Genomic DNA, 16,763 nt, shown 5'->3' with positions numbered 1-16,763 from the left:
ACCAACACCGGTTGTCAAGCTATGGTGGGGTACAAACAGACACAAAGGCACACACACACACACACACACGTGTACAAACACACACACGCGCACACGTGTATGTGTGTATATGACGAGCGTCTTTCAGTTTCCACTCACAAGGCTTTGGTCGGCCCGAGGTTAGAGTAGAAGACACTTGCCCAATGTACCACGCAATGGGAGTAAACCCAGAACTATATGGTTGGGAATCAAACTCCCTACCACACTGCCACGCCAGATACATACATACATACATACATACATACATACACACATACATACATACATACATACATACATACATACATACACACATACATACATACATACATACATACATACATACATACACACATACATACATACATACATACATACATACATACATACATACACACATACATACATACACACACACATACATACATACATACATACATACATACATACATACATACACACATACATACATACATACATACATACACACATACATACATACATACATACATACATACATACACACATACATACATACACACACACATACATACATACATACATACATACATACACACACACATACATACATACATACATACATACATACATACATACATACATACATACACACACACACACACACACATACACACACACACACACACACATACATACATACATACATACATACATACATACATACATACATACATAGTTGTAGTTGTTTTTTCTTCTCTGAAAAGGTGACAAAATTAATTATAATCAAAGTAATTTAAACTCAGAATGTAAAAGACTGCAACTAAGAACATTAAGTTGTTTTGTTTGTTTGTTTGTTTTTTGTAGTTGTTTTTTCTTCTACCAAATCTGAGACCCAAGGATCTTCTTAAATTGAATCGTAAAATTTTAAGCATAAATTAAGGAATCTTGTTCTCTAATTAAAATGCGTAATATATTCTGTAGCACATTTCATTTCAGCTTTCAAGGTTTGATTAAATAAGTACTACTCACTTACTGGGAGTCGCTATGACTCAAAAATGTTGTGGCTTTATTTATGAGTCAGAAATCATAATCAAAAGACTTGAAGTTATATCTTATCATTTATGCTTTTGTGCTCTTAGAAATTCATGGACGACAATATATTACAATTTCCACAAAATTTATTATAAAATCTAGTGCATTCGAACCAAGAAGGTTCGGACTTCGAAATCAATTAAATAGATAAAAAATCAACATATCTTTTATGAGAAAAAGGTAATTTTAATCCTTGTTTAAGTTTTCTTACTTAAAACATAAATGAAATCACTTGTCTTTGATTGAATATATTTTAGAAACATGTTTAAATACTGGCAACACTACCGGTATATGAAAATTATGAGACATAAAGTGCGCAGCAGTTATCAAATTAAGATTATATTATGAAAATTTATCAATTTAGACAGAATTTCACTCAATGTTCATATGAGTGGTGGGAAACCTTTTTCACTTTAGAAAGCTATATTTTTCAACTATAATTTTATTACTGAGAATTTAACATATTTTTCTTGTTATATTTACAAATCATAGCTTTAATTCGAACGAGATTCATAAGACGAGAAATTCTATGAAACGTTAAGGCGTTGAAAGAGCAACAAATGGTAACAAGGATAACGGTTGTTTCCAAACAGCCTACAACTTGCTTAACTAATTTTACATAAATCCTAATTATGTCTGTAATCATAAGGATTAAAAAAAATAATAATATTAGTAAACATATATTTCTTTAATACACGCAGGCATTCTAACCACATGGTTCCGGGTTCAGTCCTACTATGTGGCACCTTGAGCGAGTGTCTTTTTCTACAACCACGGACCGATCAAAGCCTTGTGGGTAGATTTGATAGACGGAAACTGGAAGAAGCTCATCGTATGTGTGTGCGTATCTTTGTGTCTGTATTTGTCCCCCACCACCGTTTGGCGACCAGTGTTGGTATGTTTGCGTCCCCGTAAGTTAGCGGTTCAGCAAATGAAATAGAATAAGTACCAGGCTTAGCAAAACATTTAGCACTGGCGTCGATTGATTCAAATAAAATTCTAGGAAGCGATGCCCCAGAGTGGCCGCAGTCTAATAACTGAAACAAGTAAAAGATAAAAATAAAAGATAACGGCACTAACAATGGAACAAATAAGAAGAAAATGAGATTGTTCAGAGCTTTGTCAATTCTCTCTGAAAACCAACAGCCTTGGAGACGAAAATGAGGTTAGGAATCAAGTTTCAGTATGTAATCATGATAATGAAAAATGTTTTTTGTAATATTCATTTAAAGCAGTGTCTTTTTTGATGATAGTTTACTATAACCCCAGTCGACTAATGCCTTGTGGGTGAATGGGGGGGGGGGGGTTATACAGAAACCCATCAAAAATATGTGTTTGCGCGAGTAAGCGTGTGCGTGTGTGCGTGCATTTGCGTGTGCTCTTTTTTTCTTTCGTCTCTCACCTCTTGACGATCAGTGTTGGTTTCTTAATGTTCCTATAACTTTGATGTTCTTAGTTAAACAATATACAATACCATCCATGCAGTAGCCTTAGATTAAACATTAAAATTTTGACTATGTTGAGAACATTTACATATTCCAACACAAAGACTCGGTATAACATTACCACCAAAACCGCCACCATAAGAAACAGGCCTGGCGCTATCTTACGAGTTTAAAAAACAGTCTTGTACTCTTGGAGAAGCTTGTTTCCTAAGTGATGTGAATATTTCATTGAAAACCAGAGAGAAAGAGTACATTAATGAACGACAGCCTTGGAACTTACAACTTATTTGCCCTAATTATAAATCAACATTTCTTACAGCAACTATTGCTAATTTCTTTTTTAAGTAATTATCATGAAAAACTGAACATTCCAAATTTTTTAAAAATTGGTCAAATTCAAGCAGAACAGTGAAAGTTTGCTATACTTTTTTTAAAGTTCAACATTTAACTGTATAAAATTTCCAAGTTTAAACTCCGTTGTTGTGATTTATTTCTGGATAAGAAATTAACCCCTCTGCCTGCAGAGATACATAGGTTAAATAACACCATAGGAAAAATGCTTTTGATAAAGGCATTGAAAGCTAAATCTCTTTTTCCTGCTGCTGCTTCACTTTAAAACTTGGGCTTTGTGCCATACCTAAGAAATCATTATTAGCTACTGATTGTCTGTAGCTCAGCCAAACATCACAAAGTCTGCAATGGTGTGATGACTAATCAATATCGCTTTATCACAACTATCATGACTACCAAAACCACAATCAACTTCATCACTGCTTTATTACAGCCAACATGTCTACAAATTCACAATTATTACCATCGTCACTCACTTTTACTACCACCGTTATACCACAACCAACACCATTATCAATGCTACTTCTAGCGGCGAAGATGCAGCAATTACAACTACGAACGCTGCTGCCGTCCTCACTTTCACCAGCTTTAGTACCTACCAGTTACAATCACACCCATATTAGCATTGCTTTGATTAACACTAGCAACACCAACAATTGGAACCGCACGTCAAACCTTCATCGATTCTGTAAGCGGAGTTCATGATCACATCCTCCAGTGAGATCATAGTAACCATGTCTCTTTGTAACTTCAAAATGAAATATGAGACAACACCAACAAAACCCCCATCACAACATCCCCACCCTACTAAACATGCGCAGCATTCAGTTAGATCCTTCGCAGTGATAACAAATGCTATGTAACATGTCAAGGTAATTTCCTTTGCTTTTGTGTGTTCAAAGAGACTAACAAGATATAGTGACTTCTTTCTTAATATTCTACAGAGAAAGTCTAAAACTGTAGTTTATCTAATCTCAGTTTCTCTTACGTTTTCTACTGCACACTGTATTACGCATAGACATTAAATAACTATTTAATTATTCTGCCGACAAACGTACAGTATGCAAATTAGTTGTGCCATTATAACCACGCTCTAAATAGTAATTTCTTATCAGCTCTCTTTGTGAACTGAGAAATAAGAGTTATGTTTTTGTAATGGGCTAGTATAATTTCGTTGTATATATATATGTTGCTTATGTTCTCAAGGGGCCTACAGAAATAAACAATCGGAAGGTCGTGGATGTGCCAAACTTCAATTTGCGTAATTATTTTAGGATTTCAAGCTTACGTAACAAGCATCTACTTTTACTTTCCTTAAGCGTCGGTTCTCCATATTCCATCTCTTCTACAGTGCTTTACCGTTCATTCCACACTCCTATTTCGACTGTGGTAAAAGAGGCTGTGTGATAGACCTGTCTGAAAGATTTGAAGACAGGCACTTTCCTATCTGGCCAAGCCTTCATCAATTTCTTCAAATATCATTTGAAGAGGAAGGTGAGAGTAGAGAGGGTGGTGCTACCTTTAAGTGTGTTTATGAAAAGGTGGTTAACAGCGGCAAGACTGGTGAGACTGAATAGATCTACACTAAATATGCTTTTCTAAACGTTGGGGAAAGAACCTGGAAGAGAGCACTTTCCCAAGCCTTGGAAATGGCAGAATAATCCGGGATTTTCGTTTGGGGTTTACTCCGGATTACTCTAAATGGACTGCTCCACCATTGGAGATTCTATTTATTTATTATTTATTTCTCTACTTTCTATTATATATCCTCTGTTACATCCTTTGATGTAGTAATATCTCCCCTTGGTCGGTGTTAACCCCACAAGTTTTTGTACTTTTTACTTTGTTGTTGTTGTTGTTGTGTCGCTCTGTGTGTGTGTGTGTGTGTGTGTGTGTGTGTGTGTGTGTGTGTGTGTGTGTGTGTGTGTGTGTGTGTGTGTGTGTGTGTGTTGTAACTCGTCCTTCGATATTGTCCTTCATGTCTTGGGCCCTTGTGCCCAATAAAAGAAATCATTATTAGTATTATTGTTGTTGTTGTTATAACAACTATCTTATAATAAAAAACAGTTTCAGTGAATGAGTTGAGCGTGGATTCAGAGAATGAGTAAAGCGTCGAAGAAGACTACGGTAAGGAAGACTTAGCTTGTTATCCTCTTAGTTTCAATGAAATAAAGTTCCAATCAGTCACTGGATACAATATAGTTGATTATAGTCCGCTTAAAATAAGGCACCTTATATATGCGGCACAAATCAATATTTAGATAGTCACATGTCCTCACTCCAAATGATAGTGTGAGAATAACTTATGACTAATATTTAAAAGACTTCGCCGTTATATTCGTGTACAATTCTTTTCTACTTCACTTACGTCACTAAAATACTGGACAATTGGTCAAAATGTCGCAAATCATTTGAACCAATGGCCTTAGATATTCAGAACTTCAATTATCAGCAACTTACTGACTCATACGACACTATGTGAAAAGCGAATGTAAGAATATGTGTATCAGATCTGGAAAACAATTTAAAGACAAATCCCAAATGGTATAACCGTACACGAGAAATTGAAGAATAGGGTGCCATTCTAGATTTGAGTGCCTGAAGTAAATTAAAAGCTTTTCATCTAACTCAGGATAAGTGCACGAAAATAATCGAAAATTATTATTCAAGGGAAATCACTCTCCAAAACGTTTAGAGTAACTTCCCCTGACACAGGAACAATAACGTTATATAAATATTGGGTTGTCCAGGAAGTTCATGCCAATTTATAGTAGCTTACATTTCGACTTATTTTAGAACATGGCTGAGTCCAAAAAGTAGAATTTAACTACACCTCCATTTAGAGCACAGTTTAAGCTATCTTTTCGTGGAAGAATGTTTATGTTCCTATAACCTGTGTTAATTATGTAATCCTTTAAAATGGAAGATAAGAAAGCTTATTTTCGGCACTTGATGCTTTTCTTTTTCCGTAAAGGGAAAACTGCCTCACAAGCAACCAAAGAAATATGCGCAGTTTACGGTGGTGTTTCTTTATCCGAAAGAACTGTACGGAAGTGGTTTGTAAGGTTCCGAGCTGGAGATTGTAGCCTTATTGATAAAGAGCGATCAGGCAGACCATCCACTACAGATGATGACCAAATCAAGTCATTCTTTGAGAATAACCCACATTGCACAACCCGAGAATTGGCAGAAAGCCCCAACCTATCAAAATCCGTCGTTCATGAGCACCTGGTAAAGCTTGGGTACACAAATCGCTACGATGTTTGGGTAACACGTGAGTTGAGTGAGAAGAACCTTTTGGATTGCGGCTTTTTTAAAGCAAATTGTGACAGGTGATGAGAAATGGATTATCTACCGAAATGTTCAGAGAAAGCGATCCTGGAGTAAGCGACATGAGCCATCCTTAGCCACCCCAAAAGCAGGTTTTCACCCAAAAAAGTCTTGCTTTGTGTCTGGTGGGATTGGAAAGGAATTCTGTACTATGAGCTTCTCCCAAGTAACCAGACAATTAATTCTGAGAAATACTGCACACAACTGAACGAATTAAAAGCAGCAATTCAAGAGAAACGTCCAGAATTGGCCAACAGGAAGGGTGTTGTTTTCCAACATGAAAATCTAAGACCACACGTTTCTTTGGGAACCAGACAAAAATTGCTGCAGCTGGGTTGGGATGTCACCCTACCCTCCATATTCACCAGATATTGCTCCTTCGGATTTCCACTTATTCAGGTCTCTGCAGAATAGTCTTAATGGTAAAAATTTCAATTCCTTGGATGACGTAAAAAGATACCTTGATGAATTTTTGCCATGAAACCACCTTAATTCTGGGAAGAGGGTATTTTCAAGTTAAAGCAAAGATGGAGACGCATTGTGCAACAAAATGGTTCATATTTGGTTGATTAAAAATGTAATGGCAAGTATTTATTGACCTTTTTCTTTCCTTTAAAAATCGGCTCGAACTCTTTGCAAGTGTAAAGATAGACAAAAGTCAGCATTGCATGGAACTACAAGAATTCTTCACATGGTACTTGAGGCATGACCAGTAAACAAGAATCACCTTAGTCTGCTGGCTATGGGCAGCTGACACTTTCCATCCTACCCAGCAAAATAAGCCGTGAGTTTTCATATAATAATAATAATAATGATAATAATAATAATAATAATAATAATAATAATAATAATAATAATAATAATAATAATAATAATAATAATAATAATAATAATAATAGAGATAACTAGAATGTGGAATCTAAAAACAGAAACAATTCCTATCATAGTAGGTGCCTTAGGTATAATAAAAAAATATTCAGACAAATACATAACAAAAACACCAGGACTTACAAATATATATAACATACAGAAAATTGCACTACTGGGTACTGCACACATTCTACGCAAAACACTTTCAATACAGTAAAGATAAGAGCACCACAGCAAACCACAGCACATACCCAAGGCGCACAGAGCTGCGCTCGGTAGTGAAGTGAAAGCACGTTATAAAAATAAAACTACTGAATAATAATAATAATTTTACCAAGAGCGCAGAAATTTTGGGGGAGGGGATGAGTCCATTACATCGACCCTAGTATTTCACAGGTGCTTAATTTATCGACCCCGAAAGGATGAAAGGCAAAGTCGACTTGGCGAAATTTGAACTTAGAATGTGTACGCGTCCAGTATCACTCATTTACCTTCCGGATCCAGGAAGAGTGTCCATATCGCGAGATCCAGGTTCTTCTGAAAAAATAAGGCGACACCGCCTCCTGCCCTGGGACGACTTGGAGATGCGTAAACCTCGTAGTCTCCGAAAATGGGTTCAAACTCGAACAGATCAAGTAGTTCCATAGATCCAAGATTACTTGGATTAGTAAAGGCACAAGCCCTCGCCCATCAATTGTTCTCCAATCTTCAGGCGGATCCTTAGAGTAGGACCATTCACCTTAATCATTTTTGCCATATTCACCAGTCTCTTCACATACTGGGAGATAGCACTTCCCTCTCCACTCTCACTTTCCTTTCCAAAGAGGACTTTAAAAAGGTGATGAGGGCTAACCGAAGGGGAAGGTGTCTTTCTTCAATCCTTTCAGTCTCGTCCACCTCACAACCTTTTTTGCCGTAGCCATTCTACAGAGGAACACCACCTTCTTTACTTTGTTAAAGGTGGTCGGTGGGACGATCCTCCCGATGGATTAGACCGATAGTCGGTTTCGTCCCACACGCGATAACAACAATTTGACAGACATGCATACATCAAAACACAGATTAAATTTCATAAAGAACACATTCAAGATATGGTTTTGACCAAGCCTGCTCTGTCACAGACGACCATACCCAAACAAAAGCATTAAGAATAAGTTTAAAGCCAAAGTTTGCATGCTAATATATTTTATTTAAGAACGTTATTATGTGTGTGTGTGTGTGTGCGTGTGTGTGTGTATGTGTGTGTGTGTGTGTGTGTGTGTGTTTTATATACACACCCATATATTACGTATGCGCGTGTGTGAGTGTATGTATTGAATTATTATTATGAGTATATAGTGTTAAACTTTTTCAATAATCGTTAGAGAAGAGGTCATGTCTCGAAGAAAACAGCTCACTCATTTTTGGAAGTTGATCCAGCATTACTGCAAAAAAACAAAAGTAAATATTTATATCACTGGAGTGTTAACAGTGCACAGATTAGACTGTACTACAGAATAATCTTTAGATCTTAGCTAACATTCTATACGTAGATGGATGCAAACTGCTTGTCTTTATATTCAGTGTTTTCATAGACAGAAAAAGAATAACTAGCCAGGCTGTACTGAACCCTGAGGTAGGATTTTATCAGTGACTAATGTTCCCCTAAAATGCACGCGGTGACGCTACTTATGAAGCCACTATAACTGATGATGTGTCCTTAGCAGGTGTTTCAGTTAACATAGGTGCGTTATTATGATGTCTTATTTCAGAGTTACCTTGTAATACAGAATATATTTATAGGTCTTATTCAACAGTGCTTATACCAGTCATTTGTCCTTTACGGATGTAACAACCTCTATTTGTATTTATAATAATAATGATAGTTTCCCAACCCAAATAGATCGGGTGCTAGAGCATAACATACCTGACCTAGTAGTGGTGGACAAGGTGCACCACATATGCTATATAGCTGACGTTGCATGCCCCTTTGACCCACGAATAGTCAAGAAGAAAAACAAAAAGATTGATAGATATAACCCTCTTAAGTACGGAATTGCCCGGCTATGGAAAAGGAAGGATGTGAAGATAGTGCCAATTATTGTTGGGTTCTTGGGAACAGTATCAGAAGACATCAAGACGAATGTAAAGGAAATTGGAATAGAGTGCCCAGTAGAACTGTTACAAAACTTTTCCTCCATGTCTCAGAGAAATCCAGAAGATTGTGCTGACGAGTACTGCCCGCATCCTTAGAAAAACCCTATCCCTTTAAATTTCTGTGTTATATTACATGAAGATATTTCGCTACCGCCCCTGTCACTTCCCCTCCCCAAGCTTTCAGTCAGACTGTAACATCTCTTATCCTTCACTCGCCCTAGGACGCTGAGTGTGTCTCGGCAAGTGATTGTAACAAACATGCAGATTAAAAGTAAAAAGAAATTAATAATAATATTAATAATGGTAATAAATAGACAACACATCAGAAAGTGGTAAGTGCAGAATCTGTGGACAAAACGGTGAAACCATATGGCATATTACCAGCCAATGTAGGCCACTAGCCCAGAAGGAATATAAGAGACGCCACGACAATATAGCAAGGCTTGTCCATTGCACACTTTGCAACAAGTATGGACTTGACAGAGCAAAAAATTGGTATGACCACAAACCTGAAGGCATTGTCGAAAATAGTAATGCAAAGATCCTGTGGGATTTTATGATTCAGTGCGACCATGAGGTTGAGAATAGAAAGCCGGACATAGTCTTAATTGAGGAAGAAAACAAACTATGCTGGATAATAGACTTAGCATGCCTAGCCGACAACAAGGTATGCGATAAGGAAGAAAGAAAAGTCGAGAAATATGACAGGGTAGCTTGAGAAGTTATGCAGTTGTGGTCGATGAAAAAGGTAGTAGTAGTAGTAGTGCCAATAATTGTCGAAGCCCTGGGACAGTGAGCAAAAATCTCGAGAATTACGTGGAACAAATAGGGGCTGCAATAAGGGTGGAGCACTTGCAGAAAACAACACTGCCTGGGACCGCTCGAATACTGAGGAAGGTGCTCGGAAAATAAGAGGTGTTACCTTAGTTCACTGGTAGTGAACAACTGACACGGTAGTACATCTCCAGTGTTAGAAGTTGTGCAAAGGCAACAACAACAACAGCAACAACAACAACAACAACAACAACAATAATAATAATAATAATAATAATAATAATAATAATAATAATAATAATAATAATAATAATAATAATAATAAGGTCACAGAAAACGAGAAAGCAACCATACTCTGGGATATGCCAATACACACAGACAGAGAAATTAAGGTTAATAGGTCAGATATAGTTGTCAAAGATCATGAAGAAAAAAATGCTTTCTAATTGATTTATCAATACCAGCAGATAACAACGTTTCTCTAAAAGAAATGGAAAAACTTTCAAAATACAAAGACCTGGAAATAGAGATAACTCGAATGTGGAATCTAAAAGCAGAAACAATTCCTATCATAGAAGACGCATTAGGTATGATAGAAAAATATTCAGACAAATACATAACAAAAACACCAGGACTTACAAATATATATAACATACAGAAAATTGCACTACTGGGTACTGCACACATTCTACGCAAAACACTTTCAATACAGTAAAGATAAGAGCACCACAGCAAACCACAGCACATACCCAAGGCGCACAGAGCTGCGCTCGGTAGTGAAGTGAAAGCACGTTATACAAATAAAACTACTGAACAATAATAATAATAATAATAATAATAATAATAATAATAATCTTTTGAGTGAGTGCAGTAAGCTGGCACATAAAGAGTATAACGCAGGCAGGACTGTACAGGCAAAAGATTACACTGGGATGTTAGCCGAGGATGTAGCTTCGGAATAACAGAAAAGTGGTATGAAGACGAACCAGAGACAACAGGATTTGATGGAATTTCCCCAGAGAAACTGACCATACTATTAAAGCAAGGAGATTAGATATGATTACAGAGTACAAATGAAACAGTTTAAAATCATAGACTTTGCAATACGTTGTAATAACCGGGTTTGTGGGTTCATAGCAAAGAGATAAAGAAAATTGAGAAATGTAAGGACAGAAATAAAGAGATTATGGAAGACTAAGAGAAGAGTTGTTCCTGTGGTAACTGACGCGCTTGGCACAAGACTCAAGGCTATTGGAACTGAGACTAGTACTATCGATCTGCTGAAAATTGTAATCCTGTATTCTGCAAGAATCCTAAGAAACATTCTTTGAGATTTTAGATTTGTTATCAAGATAACATCCCTGGAATAAAATAGTGAAGAAGAAGAAGAAGAAGAAGAAGAAGAAGAAGAAGAAGAAGAAGAAGAAGAAGAAGAAGAAGAAGAAGAAGAAGAAGAAGAAGAAGAAGAAGAAGAAGAAGAAGAAAGGGAAGAAGAAGAAGAAGAAGAAGAAGAAGAAGAAGAAGAAGAAGAAGAAGAAGAAGAAGAAGAAGAAGAAGAAGAAGAAGAAGAAATACGTACGCTCAACTTTCCAGAATCGGTTACCAGCCAAACCGTATGTCTTTTCCGCATTGTGTGTGACACCACAGCTCGTGAATAATTGTGAGTATTCCATTGCTGTATAGTTCCCTTGAATACGCTTCTGGTTACATTCAGCTTCGGTTTTAATGTTGCTGAACTCAGAAATATGAATACACGTCATTATAGTTGCACCGTTGATAACAACATGTTTGCTGTCTGTAAATAAAAGAAAAATAAATATTGATTCTCTTTTCAACACAAGGCACAAGGTCCGGATTTTGGCGGGAGAGGGCCAGTCGATTAGATCGACCCCAGTACACAACTGGTACTTAATTTATCGACCCCGAAAGGATGAATGGTAAAGTCGACCTCGGCAGAATTTGAACTCAGAACGTAAAGACAGACGAAATACCACTAAGCATTTCGTGCGGCGTGCTAACATTTCTGCCGGCTCGCCGCCTTAAAAGAAAATTATCAGGTCACCCCATAAGTTCCGAATTTTTAATAAAAAAAACAAGTGATTAAATATTATACTTAATTGAAATTTAATCATCAATGTATTTTCCTTGATTATCTATGACTTCCTTCCATCTATTTACAAGCTTTTTAATCCCTTCAATGTAAAACTCTTTTGGTTTCAAAGCGAAGAGCTCTGAAATGTCAGTTTCGACCTCCTCCTGGCTTGCGAAAGTTATGTCCCCCAAATGATTCTGTAAACTACGAAACAAATGGTAGTCTGAAGGAGCAAGGTCGAGAGAATAAGGTGGATGAGGATTTTTTTCCCAACCAAGTTCTTCGATCTTCTGTGATGTGATCTTTGCTGGGTGGGGTCATGCATTGTCCTGATGAAACATTACTTCTTTTCGATTCACTAAAGCGGGTCTATTTTTCATCAAAGATTGGCTAAAACGCTCTAATCGCTGACAGTAGACTTGAGCGTTGATTGTTGCATTAGGCGATAACAATTCAAAGTGAATTACTCCTGTGCAATCCCAACCAGATAGAGAGAAGAACCTTTTCCCCATGAAGTTCCCTTCTCGGTTGTGGTTGAGCTTTTTCCCTTTTACCAAGCCACTGTTTACGACGTTTAACGTTTCGATAGAAGATCCATTTTTCGTCACCAGTCACAAGTCTACCCAAAAAGGGTGAAATGAGTTCGCGAGAATGGAGAGAAGAGCATATGTCAACTCGGGATTTGCGGTTGCTTTCGGACAATTTATGAGGCACCCATTTTTCAAGTTTAGGAACCTTTTCCAAGTCGTTGAAGATGACGATGAACAGTTGTATGGTTTGAACTAAGCTTTATTGCCAATTCTTCAACTGATAATGCGAATTTTCTTCAAGTAATGCCTCAAGGAGCTTATCATCAAACTCAACTGGACGTCCTGTTCGATCTTCATCTTCAAGGCTGAAATCTCCACTTCTGAATTTTGCAAACCATTTTCTGCAAGTTCTTTCATTCAAGCATTCTTTCCCATAAACTGAGTGTATGTTTCGAGTCGCTTTGGCTGCAGAGTTTTCTTTTTTGTACTCATAAAGCATTATGTGCCTTAAATGCTCTTTGAATACTTCCATGTTAGAAGGGGTTTTAATCAAAGAAATTTTAATTTTATTATTTTGTAAAATAATATTTAATTAGTTTAAATGTACACAAATGCATAAAAATAATTTTTAGTTCCATTAGACATTCTAAAATACTATAAAATTTGATTCAATTTTCAAAAAGGTAAAATCGGACAGAACTTATGGGATGACCTGATAGATATTGTCATTTGATACGGGCATCAGTTCTATCGGTCAATTTATTTTACATACTCTATTTATGTCTGTGATGTGTTTGTACATGTGCGTTTGTGTGCTTATTATTATTATTATTATCATTATTATTATTATTATTATTATTATTATTATTATTATTATTATTATTATTATTATTATTATTATTATTATTATCATCAATCCTTCGTAACAAAGTGTAGGTAAAAATGCATCGGATTTTTAGTCATTTGTCAAGTCACCACAAGGACCCCCACAGATAATACTTTCCTTAAGATGTACGATGATGATTATTATATGAAATCTCAGCTTACTTTTCTAGGTATGATTAGAAAGTGTCAGCTGTTCACAGCCCGCAGACTAAGGTGACGCTTGTTTACTGGTCATGCTTCAAGAACCCTGCGAAGAATTCTTGCAGTTCCAAGCAATGCAGATTTTTGTAAGTGTTCTACCTTTACACTTGCACCGATCTTTTTCAGCCGTGTTGGTAGTTGAGTGCTGATACTTCCAAATGCACCAATTATTACTGGTATCACGTCTGCTCTCTTCATTGACCACAACCTTCGTATTTCCCACTTTAAATCGTCATTATTGTTTGTTTTTTCTTCTTTCACATTGATCCTATTGTCACCGGGGTATCCTATGTCGATAATCATACATGTTCTTTCTTTTTTATTCACCACAACGATGTCCGGTTTCCTATGTCTGGACAGGTGATTGCACTAGATTATTACATCCAACAAGATTTTGCAGTTCTCATTTTCGGTGACTCCTTCTGGGGTTTGCTCATACCACGTCTTTGCTCTTTGTAGGCCGTGATTTCCACAGAGCTCCTAATGGATCATTCTTGCCACATTGTCATGGGGTCGTTTGTATTTGCGTTGTGCCAATCTCGGGCATTCGTTAACGATGTGCCATACCGTTTCAGCCCTCTCACTACACACTTTGCATTTGTCGCTATCGGTAGTGTTGTCAGTTCTGCACTTCATATAATTGGTCCTTAAGGTTTATTCCTGAGCTGCGTGTATGAGTGCTTCTGTCCTTATCTTCAGGTCACTCCTTCTCATTCATAGCCACTGGTCTTCTGTATCTGTCTTGGCGTTCACATCTGCAAACTGAGCGTACATTTTTTTCCTTCCATGCTTTTTCGTTTCTTGTTTATTTCTTGTTTAATTAGTTTTAGTTACACAATTTTCAGTTTTGATGACGCCCGCCTTCTTCGTGTGTTTCAACAGTGGCTCCACGACATTTTTATATACCACTTTTGGTTATTTTCCTCTGTTTCGATACAGTCCTGGAAACTGATCAAACCTCTCCCATCCTTTCTTCTTTAAACCAGAAGACACTAACCAATGATGGGTAAGGGCTTTTTCAACATCGGCATTATTAGCTCTCTTTAGGCATTTGCAATTGAGAGGTTTCAATTGACATTTATCAGTAAGAATATCTAAGGTAGTAGTTTTAGCACAGGTTTTCATACGCTTAGATTTTTCTGTGCTTGTTTCCAGTATGTCTAATTCTGAGATTTGTTATATTTGGAATTCACTTAGATGTTCCTTTGCCTGTTTTGTTACTGAGTATGGATGCTTTCTTGTTTTTATGCTTTAAGACAAGTTTTAACATCCAGTCATCTGAGTTTTTCAAGTAGGTATTTAGGCCAATTGTGGCAATCTTCTTTGTTAATTCCAGTTGTAAATTTCTATGGCCACCCTTTATTATTATTATTATTATTATTATTATTATTATTATTATTATTATTATTATTATTATTATTATTATTATTATTATTATTATTATTATTATTATTATTATTATTATCGAGTGAGAGAGCAGGGCATGCCATCAAAGTGACACTGGGGTAAAATATACGAAGCCCAATATACCCATCATGACTACCTGTCTGATAAGGTTACACCAGGCACATGAATCACAGCCATATGTGCGCGACATAGTGGTCTCATATCAAGATAAACAGCGCATGACCTTGCAGGTGGGGCCCAATTAGAATTTTCTTCAGGTCGAGTAGCCCATCCCGCTCAAAAGGTCCTTGAATGAAGGTTGTTTGAGGATGTCGAACGAAATACCCATGTTTCCAAAGGTGAATTATCGAAACCCCAAAGAGTTCTTCTCAACACATGACTATGATGCTCCCCCACTACTTCTTCTCGTGATCAGAGCTGCACATATTGTCAGCCACTAAGAGACATACTTAACTGGCAGAAGTCAAACAACTGACAAGCAAATCTGTGGTATTGAGCAAAATATTTACTGTAGCCCATCTTTTATACCAAGACAAAACAATATACATGATAGCACCTCCAATCAGTTAAGATCAGAAGCCATGAGAACCATTGTCAGGCACTGCATCAGAGCATTTATTATCATTATTATCATCATCATCATCATCATCATCATCATCATCATTATCATCTTTATTATTTAAAAAAAACGTCTGATTTAACCCCAAGCAACTTAAAGTTTCGTGGAGTCGGCGCAAGAACCTGATTCGTCAGACACTTGTACTGACCCTATGAAATTACTGATCCTATGAAATTGTTGAGCCTATGAAAGTTTATATATATATATATATATATATATATATATATATATATATATATATATATGGGAGAATATACAAATAATAACAACAGACGAGGACAGGTGGTGTAAATAACAAAAGTATATATTAGTATGACGCTCGGGAATACGATATATATATATATATATATATATATATATACATTCACCACTACTTCAAAACTGCGCTTACAATTCTCTGTGTTTGTCTTGTTTTTATATCTTATGCTCTTATGAATACAATAACAATGTCATTTACTACTTACCGATTAGTTGGTAGTACTCCTTGTACGGACATTCACTAGGTGTCAAAGTGATACCGGAAGCAGAAGTGATATCATATAAATGACAAGTTTTTATGAGATCATCGAAGTTAAATGATTTGCATTTAGTATTATTGATGCATTTGTGTGCACATGCTTCCACATGTTCATACTTGTGCTCTTCCAGAAAAGTTCCTTTTATATAAGCCACCGACACACGGACAAACATGTGCATTACTGGAAGAAAAAGTTCAGATATATAGATCAATACGTGTGTGTGTAAATATATACACATTTATATATATATATATATATATATATATATATATATATATATATATATATATATATATCAATGTTTGGCGATTCGTACGTGCATATATGGCCATGGAATTAGACCATGGAATGAGCGCATGTATCAATATATATGCATGAACCCACTGCGTTACGGTTATCTCAGATTAAGAGATTTCAACCTTATGGAAATTGTAAAGTACGATCATTAAGTTTTGGATACCTTGTGCAATTTCGCTCTTACGAAACTCGGATTGTGTAATTTTTAATTGTGAA

The 16,763-nt window shown here is 36.4% G+C and overlaps 1 protein-coding gene across 11 annotated transcripts in view; it reads right to left on the bottom strand.

Moving 5' to 3' along the window:
• Window positions 1-8,256: 8,256 nt before the first annotated feature.
• Window positions 8,257-16,763, bottom strand: part of LOC106867110 (zonadhesin) — a 141,399-nt gene continuing 132,892 nt past the window's right edge. For all 11 annotated transcript variants that reach the window (XM_089348572.1, XM_089348575.1, XM_089348565.1 and 8 more), the window contains 3 exons: window positions 16,197-16,430; window positions 11,578-11,793; window positions 8,257-8,512 (listed from right to left, as the gene is read on the bottom strand). In XM_089348572.1, coding sequence (XP_089204698.1) covers window positions 8,439-8,512; window positions 11,578-11,793; window positions 16,197-16,430 — 524 coding nt within the window. In that variant the 3' untranslated portion in view covers window positions 8,257-8,438. The remainder of the gene's footprint in view (window positions 8,513-11,577; window positions 11,794-16,196; window positions 16,431-16,763) is intronic.

Source organism: Octopus bimaculoides, chromosome 3 (genome assembly GCF_046866305.1).
Source record: "Octopus bimaculoides isolate indiv1 chromosome 3, ASM4686630v1, whole genome shotgun sequence".
In the NCBI taxonomy this organism is placed as follows: Eukaryota; Metazoa; Mollusca; class Cephalopoda; order Octopoda; family Octopodidae; genus Octopus; species Octopus bimaculoides.
The sequence above is the reverse complement of the archived record's forward strand: the minus strand, read 5'-3'. Positions and strand labels throughout refer to the sequence as shown.